General features: G+C 32.6%; 1 protein-coding gene across 1 annotated transcript in view; it reads right to left on the bottom strand.

Annotated features, from left to right (window-relative positions):
• LOC123264925 (F-box/LRR-repeat protein 16) overlaps positions 1-25,637 on the bottom strand; it is a 367,204-nt gene that overhangs the window by 83,571 nt on the left and 257,996 nt on the right. Inside the window, exon 6 of the mRNA XM_044728457.1 lies at positions 15,523-15,671. Coding sequence (XP_044584392.1) covers positions 15,523-15,671 — 149 coding nt within the window. The remainder of the gene's footprint in view (positions 1-15,522; positions 15,672-25,637) is intronic.

Genomic DNA, 25,637 nt, shown 5'->3' on the forward strand with positions numbered 1-25,637 from the left:
CTGAAACTAGGCTGGAATAGAGTTCGGGAATAATGCCCTTAGAAAAAATGCATGGTGTAAAATAAAAATAAAAAGTCAAACCATTTAATCAAAAGCTCTCATAGCTCAAAACTTGAAACGATTTTTCTTTCCGTCCTGTTAAACAACCAAGAATAAATACTTATCTATATATATATAAGAGATTCCCACCTATATATTGACTCATCACGATATCTCTGGAACCATAAGGCGTAGCGACTTGAAATTTGGTAGGAATATTCCTTTCGCCGAGTAGAGGTCAGCTAAGAACGGATTTTACGAAATTCCACCCACAAGGGGGGTTGCAGGGGCGTTAACAATAGAAAATTCTCATTTTTATTCCCATTTAACCTATAGCTCCTATCGACTTCAAATTTGGTAGGAATCTCCTATATGTGATGTAGAAATGATCTAAGAGCGGATTTTACGACAATCTACTCCCAATATGGATTGCGGGGGTGGACGTTAACAATGAAAATTAAAAATTTCCGACTTCTAGCTCCTACAGACTCCTAATTTTGTATGAATTTTGTGTAAGTGATGTAAAAATAATTTATGAACGAATTTTACGATATCCCACTCCACAGAAGAATGCGGGGGTGGGTCTTAACAATGAAAATTTTAAATTTTTTAGCTGTAGCTCCTAAAGGCTCAAAATTTGATAAATATCTGCTATATGCGAGGTAGAAATGATCTAAGAGTGGATTTTATGACAATCTACTCCCAATATGGATTGCGGGGGTGGACGTTAACAATGAAAATTAAAAATTTTCGACTTTTAGCTCCTACAGACTCCTAATTTTGTATGAATTTTGTGTTAGTGATGTAAAAATAATTTATGAACGAATTTTACGATATCCCACTCCACAGAGGAGTGCGGGGGTGAGTCTTAACAATGAAAATTTTTAATTTCCGAGCTGTAGCTCCTATAGGCTCCAAATTTGGTAAGAATCTGTTCTATGGGATGTAGAAATGATTCAAGAGCGGATTTAATGACAGCCTACCCCCAATATGGATTGCGGGGGTGGGCGTTAACAATGAAAATTTTAAATTTCCGAGCTACAGCTCTGACAGACTCATAATTTTGTATGAATTTTCTGTAAGTAATGTAAAAATCATTTATGAACGAATTTTACGATATCCCTCCCCACAGGGGGTGCGGGGGTGGGTTTTAACAATTAAAATTTTAAATTTTCGAGCTGTAGCTCCTATAAGCTCCAAATTTGAAAAGAATCTGCTATATGCGATAAACTGAAACTAAGGAAACGACCCAAAGTCGAAGAAAGTATTTACTAGCGTTATAGATTGAAATATAGATTAACTATCAAGTTGAAATACTAAAATAAAATAATAAATTATAAAATTAGTGTAAGAAAAGTAGATTTAAGCGAAAGATGTATCAGAGTTTGTTAGACAAGCTGTACATCTGGTGCCAATAAATCTATCTATATATATATATATATGAGATTTCCACCTATATATTGACTCATCACGATATCTCTGGAACCATAAGGCGTAGAGATTTGAAATTTTGTAGGAATATTCCTTTCGCCGAGTAGAGGTCAGCTAAGAACGGATTTTACGAAATTCCACCCACAAGGGGGGTTGCGGAGGCGTTGACAATGGAAAATTCCCATTTTTAAACTATAGCTCCTATCTACTCCAAATTTAGTAGGAATCTCCTATATGTGATGTAGAAATTATCTATGAGCGGATTTTATGATAATTCATCCCCAATAAAGATTGCGGGGTAGGGGTTAACAATGAAAATAAAAAATTTCTAAACTATAGCTCCTATAGGTTTCAAATTTGGTAGGAATCATTTATATGTGATCCAGAAATGATCTAATAGTGGATTTTATAACAACCTCCTCCAAATATGGATTGCGGGGGTGGGTGCTAACAATGAAAATTTTAAATTTCTAAGCTAAAGCTCCCACAGGCTCTAAATTTGGTAAGAATCTGCTATATTTGAGGTAGAAATGATCTAAGAGCATATTTAATGATAACCTACTCCAAATATGGATTTCGGGGGTGGGTGTTAACAATTACAATTTTAAATTTCCGAGCTATAGCTCCTACAGACTCCAAATTCGGTGAGAGTCTTCTATGTGTGATGTAGAAGTGATCTAAATGAGGATTTCAATAAATTCTACCTTCAATAGCGATTGCGGGGGTGAGTGTTAGAATTTTCAATTTCAATTTCCAAACTGTAACTTTTATAGACTCTAAATTTGGTAGAAATCTTCCGGTATAATTTTCCTGTCAAGTTCAGCTAAGAATGGATTTTATTAAATTCCTCCCCCAAAGGGGTTTGCGACGGCGTTAACAATGAAAAATTCCCGTTCTTAAACTATAGTTCCTATCGACTCCAAATTTGGTAGGAATCTTCTGTAAGAGATATAGAAATAATCTATAAACGAATTTTACGATATCTCACCCCACAGGGGTTGCGAGGATGGGTATAAACAATGAAAATTTTGAATTTTAAAGTTGTAGCTCTTACAGACTCCAAATTTTGTAGGAACTTTCTGCAAGTGATGGAAAAATAATTTATGAACGAATTCTACGATATTCTACCTCAAAGAGAATTGCGGGGGCGTTAACAATAAAAAATTTCCGTTTATAAACTACAGCTCCCATATATTCCAAATTGGGTAAGAATTTTCTGTAAGAGATGTAGAAATAATATACGAACGAATTTCACGATGGTTCACCTCACAGGGGTTTGTAGGGGTAGTTGTTAACAAATAAAATTTTTATTTTCCAAGCTATAGCTCCTACAGACCCCAAATTTAGTAAAAGTCTTCTACATATAATATAGAAATTATTTAAGAACGGACTTTACAACGAATTACCTCCAATAAGGATCGCGGGGGTGGGTGTTAACAATAAAAAATCTTAATTTCCAAAATATAGCTTCTAAAAACTCTAAATTTGGTAAAAATCTTTTATTTCTCATGTAGAGATCATCTCACAATGAACTTCAATAAAGACTATTTCCGATAGGAATTGCGGGGATGGGTGCTAAAATCTAAAATTTTAATTTCCAAACTGTAACTTCTACAGACTCTAAATTTGGTGAGAATCTTCGTGTATGATGTCAAGTTCAGCTAAGAATGGATTTTCTCGAATTCTAAACCTAGAAGGGATTGCGGGGGTGTTAACAATGAAAATCTCTCATTTCCAAACAAAAGTTTCTATGGACTTGAAGTTTTGTTGAAATCTTTTGTTTATAATGTAGAAATTTTCTAGAATAGGATCTTATGGAATTCCTCTCCCATATAAGAGTGTGGGAGTGATAATTGTCAAAAAATTTATACTTTTCAAATACAGTTCCTACAGATATAGAATTTGATAGAATCGCAAGAGAAACAGGAACTTACGGGAATGGCCTCCAAGGCCAACAGTTTAAATATTTTCCTTTTTTAATAATTATATTTTCTCACAACAATCGTCTCTTTGGCAGCGGCAAAAAAAGTCATTGTAAGGTTTCCAAAATTTAACTTTACATGTAGCTATTCACTCAACGGACTAAGAATTTTACATACATTTTACTTTTGCTGATCACATAACCCATGAATTGTTCTTATTACCGGATCGCGGGAACGTAACAGATTGAAATGAATGCATTTTCTAAGCACTTGAGATGTGAAAAAGGAATTTGGCTATTTATTCTAAGAGAATTCGTTAAAAACATGTACAAATAAGTTTCTATGAAAAATTGATGTCACGAAGGAAATTTAAATTAACGGCAAAATTCGTCACGCTTTAAGCTAGCCAAATTTCAACTTCACTTATGAGACACGCAATTACTTTAACTGAAACTTTCAATGATCATTTCAAATTTGTTTCTTCGTTTCAGTCATTATTCATTTTTGGAAAAAAACCACTGGAATGTCATAGTGATTGCACATTAAAATTTACAATGAATATTAGCTAGAATAATCACAGGGATAAAAGGAACGGGCCAATCTGATAAAATTTGAAATCTGTACAAATTTAAACAATACTCCCATTAAATTTCAAGTCTAGATCTCTAAAAATACAATTCTATGAAGTGCCCAGCGGAGCGGGCGGGTAACAGCTAGTGACACATAAAATGCATTAAAAAAATAATGCATTTTTTACAACTCTGCTCCAGTGACCTAAACCCTGTGAATAAAATTCTAAGGAAAAAATCCATCAATATTAATACTGAAATGTTAGACAGTGAATTTCAAAAAATGATCGCGAAAGCACTCAACGAAAAACGAAATGACAAATTCCAGCCAAACATTAATGCAAAAAGACGACAACCGTCTCGAAGTCCAAGTAACGCTGACCAAAAAACATCAGATGGCTGGCAACTGCCTAAACATCCAGCGAGACCACAAATCCGAACAGAAACACAAGCGACACCTACCGAAAACAAATACTTACACCTAGCGAAAAATACAGGTAATGTAGAAATTACTGACAATCCGGGCAACACTGCAGATAATAATGACATGGAAGTCGCACCAGATGGCGAACAAGAACCAGCCATCACAAACACAACGGTGACAGCTCCAAAAAAAAAAAGACCAAAGACCTCCACCAATAATTATAAGTGAAATCACAATTAAAGATGCAATAAAATTTCTATGCGAAAATAATATTAATAAAACAGAGTTCCAACTGAAACAAGTAAGTCCAAATAACAACATTACTGTGTCATGTAATAACTTAGAAACATTTGTCAAAGTAAACAAAATATTCTTTGATAAACAACAGCAGTACTACACGTACACCCCCAAGAGCCAAAAACCAAAAACAATTGTTCTGAAAGGAGTGAAAGGAGGATTCACTGCCGAAGATATAAAAACAGAATTACTGGAGATGAATATTCCAAATGTCTCAATTTTAAAAGTACAACCAGTCACATTTAAAAATGCAAATGGACATGAATACACACATCACTTAGTCCAAGTTACTAACACAAGTATAACATAAGTTCAACATAAGTGTTACTAACACAAATGTAACACAAGTTCAACAACTGAACTGATGAAAATAAATAGCCTACTGTTCCAAAAAGTCAGATGGGAAAATCTAAGGAAGAAAATAATACTCCAATGTAGGAACTGTCAAAAACTTGGCCACTCAAAAGCCAACTGTCACTTACCACCAAAGTGCGTTAAGTATGGCGAGACACATGACAAAGATGAATGCAAAATTACAGCTGCCGATGAAAAAACAGCTCTGAAATGTGCAAACATGGGGAAAATAGCCATCCGGCTAACTATAAAGAATGCAAGTATTACAAAAATGCTCTTAAAATTATAAAAGAGCAAAAAAATGAAAAAAGGAAAGACCAGTACTCCAAAATCAACAGAACAGACAGATATACCGATCCCAGCTTGCTCTATACAGCAGCCTTAAACCAAAGGCAAATTCAAGGCCAGAAAATAAATCCACCAATATTAAATCAACCATATCAGAATGTAAACTACACACTAAGACAAAATGAAACACCTGATGCCCCCCAATGGGCCAGGGAGCTATTGGGACAAATAACGACATTTACCCAAAGACTAGTCTCCCTAGAAAACTTAACTAGCCAAAATAGCAACAGAATTAATTATTTATATGAAATAAATAACTTCGATATCCAGGAACAATGACTCACAACTAACTGACACAACCAGACATAAGTTCAACTAATAATGAACCACGACAAATATTAAAAATAGCAGCTATAAATGTCAATTCAATTATAAAACATCAAAGAAGATTCGATCTAACTAAATTAATAACCGAAAACAACCTTGATATAACTCTAGTAACCGAGACTAAACTCAATCCGAAACACAAACTTAGCATAGATGGACACAAAATCATTCGCACAGACAGACCTGAACCAAATCGAGGAGGAGGAACAGCAATAGTCATAAAAAATAATATAGAATTCACGACAATCACACATCCTAACTCAAATAATAATAAAATGATTGAATTCACACTAATTAAAATCAAACTGAGTAATTCAAAACAACTAATAGTAGGCAGTCTATATGCAACAACAAAAATAGAAGTAAAACAAATATTTTTAGACAAAATAAACGCACTATTTAGAAATTTAAATTTGAACAATAATAACATTTTTTACATCATAGCAGGAGACTTCAACGCAAGGCATAAAGAATTAGGAGACAGAACTAGCAAAAGAAGAGGTAGATGGTTAGTAAACTGGGAAAAAGAAAATACTGTTAACTTCAGAACCAGCATTCACATACCGCATGAACCGACTTTTACTCCAACAAACTCTCTACTGGACATCTGCATCGCTGATGTCAGACTAAAATTTACAAATTTAAATTGTAAGACTAACACAGACTAACGCACCTATGACAGCGATCATAAAGCAATTATAATAGAAATAGACCTACAAGACAGTACTCTGAAAAACACACCAGAAGAAAACACAATTATATTACAATACAAAAAAACTAATTGGAAAAAATTTACTAAGCATCTCAATGACAATTATGATCTAAATATTCCAAATAACAAAAATCTATCAATTAATGAAATAGACACATATATACAAACCACGAATGAACACATAACAAACAAAATAGCAGAAATAGTTCCTAAAAAACCTAGAAACAATAACTTCAACACTTACTACATTAATAACAAAATTGAAAGGCTACACAAACAAAAATCACGTTTATTAACACAGTTACACAAAACACAGAAGAATGACACCGGTAACCTACAGCTAATCAGCAAAATCAAGCATCAAATAGAACACAAGAGACAAAATCCAAACAGAAATAAAAACAAGCATGGAGAACCACTGGAATAAAATTATCAAAAAAATAGATCACAGAGATCATAATAAATTTTTTCCAATAATTAATAAAATATTTAGACCACATGATCGTGCAGAAATGTCCAACCTAACTGTCAAGGCAGAAGAAGCTCACCTACTAGACCGATGTGAAATAAATAAAGAAAACTTAATCAAAATAGGAAGTAACTTCATAATCGAAGAAAATTCGTACAAAATCAATTTAATTGGAGCATATTACGAGACAATCAACTCCCCTCGATATCTCAACAACAATACAGAACTAAAAAATACAATTGACCAAAAAGTAACTGAGTTCATAAATGAAGTAAACGAAGACAAAGCCAACAAGGTAACCATTACAGAATTTTCAGATGATAATATGGCATATGCACCAAACTAACAGGTAAACAACTTTTTTTGCACTCCTGCAAAAATAAATAAGATTCTCAAGAAACTACCTAATAAAACCTCAACTGGTATTGACGAAATTCCATCAATAGTTTTAAAACATCTCCCAGCAACAATGATCAGAGATTATTCTACACTTTTCAATAACTCTCTGAACCTCAAATATTTCCCGGAAGCTTGGAAAACTTCAAAAATTGTTCCAATACTTAAAAAAGGTAAACCAGACAATGAAACATCGAGCTACAGGCCAATTAGTTTAACTCCAAATATCAGTAAAGTATTAACACTAATTGACTTGGAGAAAGCATTCGATACAGTATGGCTACATGGTTTAATATATATTTTAATTAAAAACAACTTTCCAGAATATCTCACCAGTACGATATGGAGCATGATCAACAATAGATCTTTCTACACGTGGGACGACAAAATAAAATCGTCAAAATTATTTAACATTCGAGAAGGATTACAGCAGGGGACCGTGAACTCACCAACGCTGTTCAACATCTTTACAAGCCACATCCTGAACGCATTCAAACTAAACCAGAATAACAACACATATTCAATCGCATACGCAGACGACCTCATCATCTATGTTGCTGCAAAATATCCGAAAGAATTAAAGGATCAACTAGAAACAATAGTTAACAAAATTAACAACATACGCAAGATGGAACCTACGCGTCAGTCCGGGGAAATGCGAAACCATCATTTTCAGGAAACCTGCCAGGTTTGTAACAAAAGCCAAAAGAAAAAATAATGACAAATTCTTTATAGAAACATTCCATCCAGAAACGCATGAAAACATCCAAGTTCCCACTGTCAATACCGTAAAATACCTAGGCATGAGTATTGACTATTTAGCAAAATGCAATACTCATCTAGACTCGCAGCTCAAAAAAGCATGGAATTCATACAGATCCCTTGGTAGGCTCTTTCACAACAGATTCATCAGCTCACGGGCAAAGATAATATGCTATCAACTATTTGTACGTCCACTACTAACATACGCAACTCCAGTATGCTGGAACATTGGCGCAGCATATATGGAGAAGTTAAGAATGTTTGAAAGATCCTGCCTAAGAACTCCTTTAAATTTACACCAAAAAGCTGAGATCGAGTTTAAAGAAAGAGTAAGTAACAAAAAGCTGTACGACGTGGCGAAAATTCCTAGAATCGACAACCACAGAACAAAACTCACCAGAGACTACTACAGCAAGCTGAACATCATCAACAACGAACTAATCAATAAGCTAAAATATGTCAATGGTGACATTTTTACCAACGCACAAAAAGGTCTGCTACAACCGCAAGCATTCACAACTCTGGACAATCTTGGAATAATACAAGACAGCGCAAATATCCCCATCCTGTACCTCAAGAGCAGGCATAAAAGCAACAAGGCTATCAATTTAAGGAATTTTAAAAATAAGCCCAACAAATACTCGACAGCACTGCCTAGACATGACCAAACTGACTTTCACAGACTAGACGCAGAGAAATACTGGTGGACTGACACGAACTCTATCACTTATAAAGCTCCAAAGAAGAAAAGTGACACTAAATATATAAACAACTAATCAAATAATTAAAACTATTACTCTATAGATTTTAATTAATTAAGCAACCCACAGATATAATATTACAACTAGCGTTATAATAGTACTATTACACCTGTAAATATGTATATAAATCTAGTCTTAAGGAGGTATGGGAGTTAAGTCGAAATAATGAGATCAATTTAAAATTTTTAGGATCGATAGAAATATATTTAATACGTGTTGTGTTAAAATTTCAGAGAGCTAGGGTTCATAGTTTAGTTATAAAACAAGATTTAAAACAAGTCATTTAACATTGTAATGACATACCAAATCTCACAACTACTCTTGTTTTAATAAATTTCACGATGAAAAAATAATGAGAAAGCTTCAAAAAACTCATTGTAAGAAAAAAAAAATTTTTCAAAAATTATTGAAAAAATAAAATTAAGTTGAGGGTACTTAGTTATAAAAATAATTGAGTTTGAAAAATCTAAATTTTAAAAAAATCGTCAGCCATAGCAAATGTGGGTTATGTTGACGGCAACGCCGTACATGGTGGGTCGCGCGGGAAATTTAAAGCTTCAATGAAATAGGTTAAAAGAAATATCAAATAGGTTAAGAAAAGTATTATAAAATTGTTGTTATTTATTATAAAACATAACATAATTAAATAATCAATATTTTAATGCTTTAATATTTTAATATTTTTAATAGCATTACTTGTAAACATAATACACACGTACACATCACAAAAACGAATAGAGCAGTCAACGCATGCGCAACCACGATAAAATTTATTGCGTTGCCAAACTTTTTAAAAAATATTTAAAATTAAAAAACTTATTATTTTATTCAAATTTTAAATAAATTATCAATTATTTGATAATAATATAGTTATTTAATGCATAAAAGATTATTTCGGTAAGCTAAATTTCATTAAATCACTAGTAAAAACTTATTAAGTTTTCTGAAAGTACAGTCTCGAACAAAATTTATCCTTCTTAAGTTACGTACTATAGTATAGCATATATATGCATTGTGAGATGAAACTCAGTGAACGGACTGTACGTCCTATACTTCCTTAAGTTAGTTATAAGCCAAATTTATTTATGATTTAAGCTCGGGTTTTTTATTAAAAATTTTTTTTTCCCACACAGCACAATTAAAAACGACTGACAGATCAACAAAAAACTTCAGATCTTATCAATAAACAAAGACTAAAACATTTCAATAAAAAGAATCTATCAGGAAACGAGTGCTGATAACACCATCCATTTTCACTAAAAATAAAAATAGATTAAGAAGTTTTTTTATTTAGTTTATTTTGACTTAAGAAAAATGTAAGATTGTTAATCACAATAAATAAACTTTAAACAAAAAAAAACAAAAAAATAGACACTGTCCAAAACGTTTGATTCAGTCACCTGATGAGATGTCAAAACCAAGTCATTTTTTTTCATTGTTCAGATAAAAATAGCTTAAATAAATTTATATTTTTTCCATGACTTCAAAATAATAATCGTAATAAAAAAAAACAAAAAAGAAATTGCTAAAAATTTAATTGTTAAAAAAAAAATCTTATAATAATTTTTCTTGATAACAAACAATTTTTCCGTAATTTTGAAGTTAAAGTTTTCGTCTGAAAAAAAATGAAACTTAAATCTTTAATAATTAATTCGAATTTTGGAATTACGGTGAAAATATTAGACGTGCAAAAAATATGTTTAAAGTTAAGTTGAAAATAAATTATAATTTATTAACTAATTAATTGTTGAATGAAATATCTCCCAATTAAAAAAAAAAAAAAAAAAAAAAAAAAAAAAACAGTATTGATTGTCATAAACAAAAAGTATTATGGTTTTTCATTTAAGACTATGAAAAAAATACAACACTTGTTGAAAGCCATAAACTCTTCTAAAAAGTATTGAAATGATGGATCTCTGTTGATTGTATGTAATTTGATTAAATTTTTATGATTTGACTGTGAAATAAACAAAATTACAATAATTTAATAGTTTTTTCAAATTTTTCATCCCGAGTATTTACTGAAAGTTTCTCATTGACCAATATTTTTATACACATTGAGTATTTTTAATGAAATAAAAAAAAAATAAAATATAGTCAGCACTTTTTCATCGTTGACTAGTAAAAAATTCCTGACTTACTGACATTACACGCTCGTTTCACGGTCGTTTCACTTAAAGACTACTGTGCATCCACCACCGAGTTACGGCTTTTTGACAATTTAAATGTTTTCGAATGACGGTCAAATGACAGACGATCGATCGATGATCTACGATTTTTACTTAGGTGAAAAATCGGAGAAGTCAAGGAAAAATTCGGTTTCTCGAAGAGTAAAGTATGATAACTATACAGAATAAAAATCATAAAATAACAGTGAAGAACTTTCACAATGATACTCGTCATTCACTGTCAAACGACGGCCGTTCGATAGTCAAGTGACGGTCATTCGACGATCATTTGTCGACACTGTGAATTCACGGTACATTCACCGTCGTTTCACGATCATTTTATCGTGACCACGAATCCGTCAGGGTGTGTGTGTGTGTGTGTGTGTGTGTGTGTGTGTGTATGTGTGTGTGTGTGTGAAAATATATGACCAGCTTATAATTTTTGAACAGCTCGACTGATTTCATCGCGAATGGTGCCATTCGAAAGAACTTTACCAAACTTAGATTTTGAATACAATTTGTACCGGTTTGGACCGATAGATTTTAAAAAATCTCAAAAAAACTACGAAAAAAAATTTTTTCAAATGTCGTGTTTCTGGAATAACTTTTAAATTGCTTCGCTGATCGATTTCAAAAACTAATCAGCTCTTAACTTAAAAAAACCACGTCGGTCGCCACTAATCTGGTCTAAATAAAGATTCGTTCGAGAGATATCGTGAACGAAAGAAAACCGAAAAGTCTTTTTTTAGAATAACTCCGTAACTCCGAGTTCGATCAGGAGGCTAAAAAAAATGTATCGAATGCCACCAACCGCGTGAAAATCGGTTCATTCATTCAAAAGTTCTTTTGAGATCCGTAACTACTTATTTAGTCACCTTATAAGACCGACAAAGTAATAATCACCACCGTCCATCTTACGGTAAAGGGTATTGTATTTTTAACTACACTACTCACAAAAATTAAGGGAATAAAAAAAAATGCAAATTTTTTTTAGATTTTTGACGGGCTGTATTTCAGCGGAAAATGATCGTATCACAAAAATAAAAATGCATTTTAAAGCTCTGAGACTCTAGTTTTCAGATCTTGAGGTCAAAATTTTTTAAGAAGTACGGTTTTAACATGATCTGAAGAAATAGAGCAAAAAAAAATTTTCGAAACTTTTGATTTTTTTTTTTCGCTCTACGGGCTCGGAAAAATTTTTTCAGATAAAGCGTCCTTTTAGAACAGATAGCCTGTTTATTCAGCTTCAATTTCATTTTTTATTTAGCTTGATACGACCATTTATTGCGGAGATATCTGAGATTAGACAAAAAAGGACGTTTATGTCTTTAACCATCAATATCTCTGCAGCCAATAATCGCACAGCAAAAAAGAAAGGAGAGTTTTGGAAACTGAAAAAAGTTACCAATTAAATCCCATAAAAAAAATTACAGAAAAAAAAATCTTATCGATGTACGATACCGCGTTAAGGAAAATTGAAAAAAGTGACTTTTTCCCTTATTTTGGTTAATCGACTGTATCTTAACAAATATCGACGGGGAAGCTAGACATTGCAGGAATTTTTACACCTCAATGTACCCCTGAAAACTCTGTAAATTTTCAGATCGATCGATTGAATAGTTTTTCCGCCCCGATAATTCAAAATTTTGAAAAAATTAAAGGAATAAGATTTTATCCATTATCGTGCTGCAATCTTCAGAAAAATAAAAAATTGATTTTTTTTTTCGTTTTGCTCTCAATTTGCCTCGGCTCATCAGTAAATTTGAATAAAAAAGAAGACAAACAAAAAAATTAAAAAATAAATTTTTTTTTTGTAAAAATTTTTTTTTTTTACAAAAAAAAAATTTTTTTTCTAATTTTTGAATTTTTTTGTCTATCCTTTTTTTTTTTTATTCAAATTTAGATTGATAGATAATAATTTTATTGGATTCTGGAGCCTAGGCTCCCTCAGAACCATCATCAAATATACATTTATAATTAGTGTATGATGTACAGAGTTTTAGATACATAAAAATAAAATCAAAATAAATATAGTAATTAACAGTAATAACATGTTAATCATGCTTATAAATAATACTTGTGTTATACAAAGCTCAACAACCTTCAATCGCAGTAATAAACGTTCAATATAGCCGATCAATAATTTTGGAAATAATAATCATAGCATAGTCTACGGAATATTTCGAAACTTTCGGCTTTTGTAATTTCAGCTGGCAGCGCATTCCAGATACGTATACCACGAACAAGAAACGAGTTATCATACATACAACAATTAGATCTAGGTAGCCGCAGATAATCTTCCCTTACATCGCCTCTACGTAACGCAACCGGCAAAAATTCTAAGTGACATTTAAATAGCTGACGATAATTTAAATATATTTCTTTGTAAAAGAGGTATGCTATAAAGTAGTTTCTTCTGTCACTCAGTTTTAACCAACCCAGCCTCTTAAAGTACGGAGTAATGTGTTCAGCCCTCACAATTTTATAGATATAGCGAACACAGCAATTCATTTTGAGCTATAATCGCATTTGCGGGTCATTAGTAATATTGCAGTAAGCCACACAACAATAATCAAACACTGGGAATATTAACGTAGTGACAAGCTTTATACGCAGTTTTTCGTCGAAGATTTCATTATTAATCTTCAACTGTGCCAGAACCCGCATTGCCCTATTACAAACACTCATAACCTGATTTTCCCAGGTGAGAGTGCTATCAATTAACACGCCAAGATACTTAATTGTCGTATCGTAGTGAATAATGCAATCATTTACGCGAATACAATCAGCATACTTACAATTATTACAGTTAACTTTAACTCTACTACCAAAAATCACAGCTTTTGTCTTCGATGCATTTAACTTAAGGTAATTGATATTGCACCATTCTAAAATTTTAACTATTTCCGCATTCAGGGCAGCAACACATTCATTTATCTGTTCTGGATAACAGGGCAAGTATATTACTAAATCATCAGCATAAAGCAAATATCGACAGCTCAGCTGTTGAGAGAGATCCGAACTATAAAGCGAGAACAATAAAGAGCCAAGCACACTGCCTTGTGGCACACTATTTAATACATTCCTCCAAGAGGATGCGCACTCATTAGCAAACACCTGCTGCTTTCTTTGAGTCAAATAAAACCTAATCCACGTAATGGCATCAGTAGAGAAATTCATCAATAACAACTTGTGTAATAGTCTTTTGTGATTTACAGAATCAAAAGCCTTACTTAGGTCAAAGAAAACAGCTACAGTGACTTTAGATGCATTTATTGCCAAGCGAATATCATCACAGAGCTTTATTACAGCAGTCTGTGTATTTACTGATGAGCCGAGGCAAATTGAGAGCAAAACGAAAAAAAAAAATCAATTTTTTATTTTTCTGAAGATTGCAGCACGATAGTGGATAAAATCTTATTCCTTTAATTTTTTCAAAATTTTTAATTATCGGGGCGGAAAAACTATTCAATGGATCGATCTGAAAATTTACAGAGTTTTCAGGGGTACATTGAGGTGTAAAAATTCCTGCAATGTCTAGCTTCCCCGTCGATATTTGTTAAGATACAGTCGATTAACCAAAATAAGGGAAAAAGTCACTTTTTTCAATTTTCCTTAACGCGGTATAGTACATCGATAAGATTTTTTTTTCTGTAATTTTTTTATGGGATTTTATTGGGAGTTTTTTTTAGTTCCCAAAACTGTTCTTTTTTTTGCTGTGCGATTATTATTAGTTGTAGAGGTATTGATGGTTAAAGACATAAACGTCTTTTTTCGTCTAATCTCGGATATCTCCGCAACAAATGGTCGTATCAAGCTAAATAAAAAATGAAATTGAAGCTGAATAAACAGGCTATCTGTTCCATAAGGACGCTTTATCTGAAAAAATTTTTCTGAGCCCGTAGAGCGAAAAAAAAAATCAAAAATTTCAAAAATTTTTTTTCGCTTTATTTCTTCGGATCATATTAAAACCGTACTTCCTAAATTTTGACTTTAAGATCTGAAAACTAGAGTCTCAGAGCTTTAAAATGCATTTTTATTTTTGTGATACGATCATTTTCCGCTGAAATACAGACCGTCAAAAATCTAAAAAAAATTTGCATTTTTTTTTATTCCCTTAATTTTTGTGAGTAGTGTATATCAGTATTAACGCGGCAAAATTACAGTATATCTTCGGTATTTTTACCGTAGAAATACGATTTTTTTTTATAAAATTATAGTAATATAGTTAATATATAGATTTTTTACGGTAAAAGTTCTAGACTTTTACGGTAATTTCATCATATTATTCCTAAACTTTGCAGCAAAAGTACGGTAGAAATGCTGTATAACTATAATAAAAAAACTGGCCAACATAACCACAGAAATACCGTATTATGTCAGAATTTTAACGGTAAATTTATGGTAAACGTATTAATACCGAAAATTTACGGTATTTCAAAAACCACGAGGGTTGCACTTCAAAGTAAATGAATTGTCCCGTGAAAAAGTAAAACACACAACTCTACATACTACATTTTAGAATTTTGATTTATTACTTTACCTGCCAGAGAAAGAACTTGGAGGGATCGCATTCCACATAAATGCTGAAGTCCAAAGTCTCGTAATTGTGAACACCACCTCAAGAAAAGTGCACTCAAAGTTGCCATTGTAGAAATGTATCCAACTCCAATATCCGTAATGTGTATACATCTTTATAAAAAAAAAAATAATCTAGATTAAGGACTTAGCTTGAAAAAAAAAATGTAAAAATTTAATTATACCGGCAAACAAAAGAAAAAAAGTTGTTTATGCATTAGACCGGACTCACCTACGGACTATTTAAATAATTTCAAATTAGATTTCTTAATCAGGGCGGTCACCCCTCAGATTTGAGTAAAATGCCAAAACCCAATAAAAAGGCAAAAAATTGCGGAAAACTGCAATTACAGTGATGAAAAAATTTTTGTGGACCCGTATCAAGTATCATTTTCATGTATTTCAATTCACTGAATTTCAATCAGAACGTTAATTAACCCGTTGAGCCGTCAAAATTTTAAAAAATTCTGAAAAACCGAAAAAAATTGCAATGAATCATGAAAAATTGAATTATCGAGATGAACAAATTTTTCGGATCCAAATTAATTTGATCCACTTCAATAGTACTCCTGCTTGGACTAGCGGTAACGTGAACGACTGAGGACCTAAAAGACGCAAGTTCGAGCCCAACTCACGCCAAGGATTTTTTCAACCAATAATTCCATTTTAATCCAAGATTAAATTCATTAATGAATTTTAATATGATATAAGTATCTAATCCTGAATTATTTTTAATTTTTCCGAAAATTTTAATATTTTTTCTTTCAAAATTTAGATGGGATCCTCATGGGGATTCCCCTATTGAGGCCCAAGAGGGATTGCCCAGTGAGGGCCACATAGGGCTTTGCGTTACATCCCATTGGCAACCCAATGAGGACCCAATAGGTCTTACATTAAAATTTCTAGTCGGGTTGGGTATGATTTTTATATATTTTATTCCACTGAATTTGAATCTGAAGTTTTTGTCTCACTTACGTTTCAAAATTAAAAAAATTAGGAAAACGGTTGACCCTGAAGGCCATCCCTGCAACTTCCCACCAATTCTATACCTAAACGCTTGAAATTGCACTTATGACGTTTTTGAGCTCTTCGAGCTCATAAATACAATTTGTGTATTATTTTAAGCTCTCCGAACTCAAAAAAATAGCATTTGTATGCTTTTGGGCTCTTCGAGCTCAAAAGTATGATAGAAGTTTAATAAAACACTATTTTTTGAATTTTGAAATCGCAATAACTTTTGAATGAATAAATCGATTTTCACGCGGTTGGTAGCATTCAACGTAGTTTTTAAGCTTCATGGAGAATCTTCGAGTTTAAATTGATAGAACAAAAAATTTCGGAGTAATTCTGAAAAAACACTTTTTTCGGTTTTCTTTCGTCAACGATAACTCACGAACGAATCAACCGATTTTGACCGGGCTGGCGGCGATCAACGTGGTTTTTTAGTGTTAACAGCTGATTAGTTTTTGGAATTGATCAGTAAAGCCGTTTAAAAGTTATTCCAAAAAAACCCCATCTGAAAATTTTTTTTTTTTGTAGTTTTTTTGCGATTTCTCAAAATCTACTGGTCCGAATCATTCCAAAGTAAATGGAAATCTTAGTTCAGTCAAGTCCTTTCGAATGGCACCAACCACGATCAAATCGGTCAAGCCGTTCAAAAGTTATAAGAGGGTCACACACATAAATACACACACACACACACACACACACACACACACACACACACACACACACACACACACACACACACAAACATTCGGGGTTGAGGAGAAACTGCTACCGGACACGTCTCCCCGAGCGGATGGGAGGATGCTCGCTGTCCTTGGATGACACAATCTCATAGTTGATGAGGTACAGCGGGTATGAGCCAAGCAAAATAACCAAACAAAATAAGTGGACAAAACTCCCCTGTAATGGGTTGGTCACACTAACTGACCTAGCAAGACGATCGTTCTCTGCTGTGACCCACTGGGAGTGACCGGAACCTGTATCGTAGTTTCCGACGATGCAGGCCACGGCTGATGTGAGCTTGTTCTGCTGAGGTGTAAGTTGCAGCAGTGGATCAGGAGCCAGCCACTTCGGGCCTTGATCAGGAAGTACGCAGTGAGTGTTAGAGATCGAAATCTTCACCGCTCCGAGCGAGTCTAGTCCGTCCGTGTATACCGGGACTGGCTAAGTGTCGGCTAGGCCTCAGGGAACTGGGGTAGGAGTACTATCTCCGAGGGTACACCTGTTCCTAGTTATGGCAACCCACTCCACTCCGTATGATGCGCTGGTAAATGAAAAAGTATGAGTAATTCACAGGAAACAAACAAGAGTGAAAACGGGCCTCATGCCCAGTAAGACGCACTGCTACTTAGTGCAAAGATGAAGAAGACAGATGCTCTGGTACATCTGGAGAAGCTAGTCAGTGGACTGCAGGACTTTCTCCAAACCAAGCAAAATGTCCACAAGGAGATCAAGGCGAAGTCGACGAACATCTGCAGTGCCCTGAGAAGGTTCAAGAAACTGGACAAAGAGTGGCAGGACATCCAACAGCAACACGGTAATGTCGTGATGAAGACGGGTGCGACAGCGGTTTAGGGGGATGAAAAATAGATGTTGGCCGATTCTCAGATACCGGATAAGCACAAAAAATTTGATCAAAATCGGTCAAGCCGTTTCGGAGGAGTATGGCAACAAAAACTGTGACACGAGAATTTTATATATTAGATATATATATATAATATATGATTCATATAAAATTATGTATGAATCATATAGAATTCTATATAATTTTTTTACCCCAGTGGGTATTTTGTGATCACCATAAAACATTCTCTTTTTCTATCTAAGAGTCTGTTACTCCAATGATTAACAATCCTCTAATATATAGTCTTTTCCGGATGAAATAATAGGAACTTAAAAAAAAATTTAATTTCACAAAAATTATTAGTTTTGTCAAATTCAAAAATTGTTAGACAGGCCCTCCAGCAATATATAGTTCCATATACTAAACAAATAATTCCATCAAAATTTAAGCTTTCAATTCTGATTTTACCTTGTAACGGGGTGGTTAGCCCTGTCCAATTGGTCACCCCTTTCCTCTTTGAAAAGGGCGCCACTGGGATTTTATTCTCGGTGTCCCAGAAACCGGGGAGCATGAGAAGGAAAGATCGGGTCGTGAGAAGTTGAGAAAGGCTGTAAAAGTAATGCTGAGAAACAATTATTTACAATTAACAATTCAATTATTTATTTAATATAAACAATTTAATTCTAACAAAATTTCTTAAAATATTGCCCTTAAAATTAACTTATCAATCACTAAATTTGAGAACCTCTCACCTACGCAGGCACTTGCCAAAACTTACAACTACATATCATTAAATTCTTTTAAACATAGATCATTACGCATCTATCTTCTTAATTTCTTAACTCAACATAGACCATTACGCATCTATCTTCTTAATTTCCTAATTCACTTTTAGACCATTACGCATCTATCTTCAATTTCTTAACTCAACATAGACCATTACGCATCTATCTTCAATTTCTTAACTCAACATAGACCATTACGCATCTATCTTCAATTTCTAATTCAATCATAGACCATTACGCATCCATCTTTAATTTTCTAATTCAATCATAGACCATTACGCATCTAGATTCTTAATTTCTTAATTTAATCATAGACCATTGCGCATCTAGATTCTTAATTTCTTAAACCCTCGTCCAACTGACGGAATAACAAACAACATATTTTACCCAATAAAAACTTCTTAATTATTCAATTATCTGAACTAATTTCACATAAACAACCTCGTCTACCTAACGGAATACCATATAATACCATAATTACCTAACTTCCATATAAAATCGTCCACCGACGCTAACTTCATTCTATAGAGTTCTCTACTTTATTCATACATCTTAATTACCAATAAAACTGAATCTCAAAACTTCGCATATTCCAAAATTACCAAAATTACGCCTAACAATTACTTAACACAAAATTCCGACCTTCGATTTTAATTCTTAATCCTCCTTAAATAAATTCTAAGCGATATTTCTTAATTAAATTCTGTCTCGAAAATTCCTAACTAAAATTAATTTATTATAGCCAACAGGCCTATAATAAATTACTAATAAATTCTTTACCAATAAATTAACAATTTATCCATTAAATATAAAAGTTCAGCGACAAAACTAACTACTTGACCTTGACAATAAAAACTAAAGTACGAATTCTTTAATATAAAAATGACCGCTTGAGAAATTAAATTTAATTATTTCAGCCTCTTAATTAAATCAATAATCAAATCTGATCTACAATAATCGAAAATACCTGGAGACTCAATTCTTGTTTTATTCAACGACGACTGATACTCCGATACAACTTGGCGGGCTTAGCTGCTTGGCGTCTTGTCGTCTTGAACCAGGGTGCGGCAGGGTTGTCCAATTCCAAAAATGCCCTGATAACTTCCTCTGCAGTTGCTCTTTATTCTCGACGTCCAAATTTGCACTCTATTGACTTAAACTGATCTCAACAAGGTCACTGATTCACAAGGACAAAAGGCCACTGGCTTCCAGAAGGGAAAAAAGCCTCCATGTCCCTCCTGTCGGCTCTTTTATAACCCTCCAACTCCGGCTCTCGAACTTTCCTATTGTTATGCCCCACTTTATTTTACGGGGACTGTAGTGGGGACTTTCGATTAGCACGCCCGGTGACAAGTCGAAACTACTTGTCAAAAATCGAAAGGTAAGGGAAAGCCCTGACCTACCGTGCGTTAATTAAGTGGTCGATAATGACCCCGGGAAGTTCGATTTTCCCTGTTACAACCTCGATTATTTTTTTAATTTCAAAGAAATTATAAATTCTAAAGCAACGAAGTACCTTAACAATATATCGTAGAATCATTTTTGCGATTTCATGTATACATAGATAATTTTATAAATCTACATATAGATACCATTAGTATATATAAATATTGACAGTTAATAATTAATAAATTAGATAAAAAATTTTGTTCACTACGAATCGATCATGTATACGATTTGCATTACTTGTAGTTATAATAAACTTTGTTCTCCAAGTAAATCTCTTAGGTACACGGGTAGTGAATTAGTTTTTCAAGCGGTAGGTTCACGGTTCGATTCCCACTCGCGCCGATTTTTTTTTTCCTATGGAAATAATTATATATAATTATACCTAATTATAGATAATTTTACCTAATTATAGATAATTTTACCTAATTATATAGGGCCATTTTCCATTTATAATATCTAATATAATGATATATAATTTTTTTTACCGGGGCGGTTACATAGTCTGATATACTTATATCAAGGCATATATAGTCTGATATGGTCAATTTCCATATCATGCCTGATATGGACGGTTTATATTAGGCCTGATATAGTCTGATCAGAAAATTTTTCCACGGGTTATAAGGATCTCATGAATGAGCATACAAAAATTATAAATCATCCTTTGTTTTATAGTCATGCATCCTAATCTCTCTAACATTTTATTTATACTAAAATACTCATAAACACACAGAATTAGCCTCATGGCTCGATTTTGGACTTTTTGCATTTTATCAATTACATTTTGTTTATAATTTAACATAACACTACTACAGTTATCCGGATGTGGTGCATTTACCGACTTATATATTACACTTTTAGCATAACAGCTTATTAAATTATCTAATTTATATATAATATTAAATTTTTTTTCTACTTTGTTAATTGTAACAACAGCATTTTCTTTAAAATTCAACTTGTTATCAATTATTCCCGGGAAAAAATCATCATGCATGAACATGTATGATCAGGTGTTAATTTTATGCATGATCATGCATGTATATTTGCCAGGCAAGAGCTTGTATGATCATTCATGATCATATGTGATGAAGTATGATCAAGCTTTTACATGCCTGGAAAATATTCATAAGTAATCATACATGACCAAGCATAACCAAGCATTTTTATCGCGATAAAAAAATTTTAGTTGACAAAAAAATTTTTTCTGTTCATCATGGTTTTAGTCTCTCACTATGTAGTAGCAATCGATTATTTCTTTCACTAAAAAATACCATTTGACATCTGGTCCTTGAAGAGACTCGAACCCGGGACGCTTGAGTCATGAAGCATGAACGATAACCACTACGCTGATCTGCCACAGTACTTAAAAAGATTTTTTCTACATATTTTATTTTTTGTTCGTCGTTACAGTGATTGTGTCTTGAGTACAATATTAGTAATGATTTAGTTTTAAATAAATTCTATTCAATCTACATGTTTTTTAAAAAAATATATTTTTCACGAGAAAAAGTAAAGTCGAAAGTATTTATAAATTAATTTTGTACATTTTTGTTAGTATTAATCTTTTTATATAGCATCTCTAACTGACTTTCCAGGACCCTGAAGTTTTCAAGATTTGTTTTTTTATATTTTCATAAATAAATTTTTTTAATAAGAAAAAATTTCTTCTTTCAATAAGTAAAGTTAATCAAATAATAACTTTTTAATTTAAAGCAATGAAAAAAAAAAAAAAAACATTCTCGACAAAAAAAAATTGAATGAAAAATCAAAATATGCTGAATCTCTACAACAAATAATGTTACAAAGTTTGTATCTTTTTTAATTTTTTAAAAACAATAAAAACTTAAAAATAAAATTTTTTTTCTTTTAATTTAAAAAAATTCCTAATTCTGGAAACAAAAAAAATCTCTTATGAGTCATTCCATCTAAAATTGTCTAATCAGCAAAGTCGACTCATTTTAGATTTTGGTGTAACTTTGAGAAACTCTTCTCTAGGGTCCCAAAGAACAAAATTTACACAAGTTTGATTTTTACAAGCGCTTGTTTTCGCCTATTTAAATAAAGACTTTTAAAAATCGATATTTTTAAGGCTTATTAACTTTTACTGTGAAATTTTTCTGTTTGAAGCTATCTGCATGATCAAGATGGAATTTACAGTGGGAAAGATAGTAGTTTAAGGGTAAATGAAGATAATTGGCTCGGACGAGTCCTTTAAATATAAGCAGCGTGCTGAAAATGAGTGTTTTTTAGTCATTTTTCGTGAATTTCAATCAACTCTAGCGTCTTAACTGTCGAGAATTAAAAACTCGTGCTCCGCGGGAATTAAGTATATATATCATAGACAAAATTCAGCCACAAGTTAACTTGAGCTGCCCACTCTTCATAGAAGAAAACTTTGCTCGAAGTTTTGAAATTAAAAAAAATTCCAATTTTCAGGTTATGAAACGAGCTTGTTGACTGCGCGATAAAAATCTGATACTCACAGAATCTATTGTTCTTACCTTCAACTTTAAAGGACTACATCACTTGTTTTGTTATTTTCATTTTTAGTGCATGTGCGAGCCGTTTTTACAGCAAAAATCTGGACGTTTTTACAAATGGATTAAAATTACTTACCATCAGAAACAACTATAAATATCTAAAATTTTTCTAGTCTCAATAAAGTTATGGATATTTGGGGTGTAAAATTGTCTTTAGAAGTAATTATTATCGAAAATGACAGTAACTGTGAACAATTTTTCAACTAGAACATTATTTTTTATTCAACCGTTTACGGTTTGGTTTTACAATATTAACAATATCAAAATTATCGGAAGCTGAATACTTCCGCGCTTGTAATTGATTTTGAGAAATTGGTATAAAGCTATGATATGATCTCGTATTTTTTATTGTATTTATATTTATAAATCTTTCAGATAAAAATGTCTTAGCAGCTTCTACATCCTGGCTTGATACAAAAAAAAATTTTATACCAGAAATTTGATTAGAACAAAAGTCGTGCATTGCGATTGGAGTTAAAATATGGTCATCGGTAGATCGTTGCAAGCTTGCTCTTCTTACGGTCCTTTTGATCGTACCACCTGCTCCATCGCATGGACTTTTACCATGAGAAGTGGCAAAGAAATGCCACTCTGCTTTTAATTCAAAATCCGCTTCATGACGACATATATTTATAAAATTTTTTTTATTTTTGTATTGAGCGGCTGCTCCATCACTGAAGTAATAAATTTTTTTAAACTCCGGATAACTGTTTTTAATGTAATCGAGAAAAATTTTTTGAAATGCAAAAAACGATACTGTATTGTGAGTAAGATAATCAATAATCACACATAAAGTTTTTGTCTTAAGTAAACCGTCTTCTTTAAAATAAATTACAAAGGGATGTAGAGTAGCTTGATTATTTGTCCAATGAAACGATTGTACTTCATCTTGTACCATGAATGCATAATTTTCTGAGAAATCAACTAATGCTATACACTCTGAATTGTCTTTTAAATTTTCTTTCAGGTATCTCAAATACTCGAATTGTTTTTTCGAAATAAAATGATGAGGTTTTAAAGTTGTCAATTGTATTTTCAAATCATCTCTAAATTCATCGACATTCTTAACTACAGTTAATAAATTGCAGCGATCAGTAGAAACCCATTGCTTAAAATTAATTTCAGATGACAATTCACATTCATTACATATATCGGAATCAATAACATCAGTGCCTGGACATTCTTTACAGCTATATAACATACATTGTTCACTGCTATCATTACAAACTATCTTTTTCAGTAATTCTTTATAGGTAAGTTTAGTTTTACACGCCATTAACATTAACTTCATATTTTGATGGATCAAACAAACACATACTGAATGTGTACCACTAGCCCCAGCCAAAACACAGTTCTTCGGTCGAAGTGAAGCAAACGACGAGAATCCTATGGCTAAGTTTGGATGAATTTGCTTGAATTTTTCATAGGCTTCTTTCAAATTAAATAAGATTAAACGTTTTTGTTCTTTAGACTTTCCGTTATTCTTATCGCGTACAGTTACACAATCTCTTTGACCTGGCATCAATCTACTAATATCATCATCTTCGAAAAATTTTATAACAGCTTCAACAATTTTTGTTTTCAACTGACGTCCACTTTCTTTTTGGAGCCTTCGCTAATACTCCATATTGTGCCCTCAGTGTTTTAGCTTTTTTTACAAGATATTCACTACATTCAAATTCTGACTGTATTTTAGAAATTGTCCACTTTTTCGGTAATAAACTTAAAATTTCATATTTCTCGTCAAACGTTGTAGATGCTTTAAATTTCATTTTCAATTCATCGATTAACTCTAAATAGTCTGCATTATAACAAATATGATCATTGTCTTTTTTATTATTTTCATGTTCCACAACATCAAAAGTAGCTTCTAATTTTTCGTATTTTACTTGATATTTGATTTACTTTTTCATCAATTTTTCGTTTTCTTTTGATATACTTAATTTTTGGATAGGTGGGATTGGTGACTCTTCTACGATTGAACAAATTTTATTAAGTGAATCTAAAACTTCGTACTTAGGATCAAAAGATACCCCAAGATCATCAAAATTTCGCGATAATGTATCGGTAATATCATCATAATTTTCATTTGTTTCGGTTTTCGTAAATTTTCCATACAACGTGAACAAAGTGCTCGGCCTGGTATAAGGTTAAGATTCTCATTTGCTTCACAAAACTCTACAGTTATTTCCCGCAAGGACTTAAGAATAGGTTTTTTATGAGCACTTGATGGATCACAACATTTTTTTCCAAACAAAGAAAAATAATAAGTCACATATTTTTCATAATGATAGGTACAGATATCTGTGAAAGATACTGCCTGAATTCGTTTAGTTAATAAGTATTTCTCATGTTCATTCAGATTATTTTGATCGATCAACTCTGATGATCGTGAAAACGTTAATTTATGGCAATCTTCTTTCAACAATAAACCAATCGAACACTCCATTACTTTTTTTAAGAATTGAGAAATCACAATACACATCAACTTACTAAAACAACCGAACTGAACAAAAGAACGCTCTCTGAAACAATGACAATTGAGCTTTTATAGACAAAGAGTTAAAGTTCTTCAAAAATCCGCCACGGCCAAATGTCGCTGCTCTCCCGCTTAATTACTACCATGCAACCTAACTTGGTCGGGGAAAGCACGCGACAAGCGAAGAGTGAGTGAAACAATAGCGTTAAGCTGATGCGTGAAATTTGACACCGATAATCTAAGAAGTTTGTTTAC

Source organism: Cotesia glomerata, linkage group LG5 (genome assembly GCF_020080835.1).
Source record: "Cotesia glomerata isolate CgM1 linkage group LG5, MPM_Cglom_v2.3, whole genome shotgun sequence".
Taxonomy (NCBI): Eukaryota; Metazoa; Arthropoda; class Insecta; order Hymenoptera; family Braconidae; genus Cotesia; species Cotesia glomerata.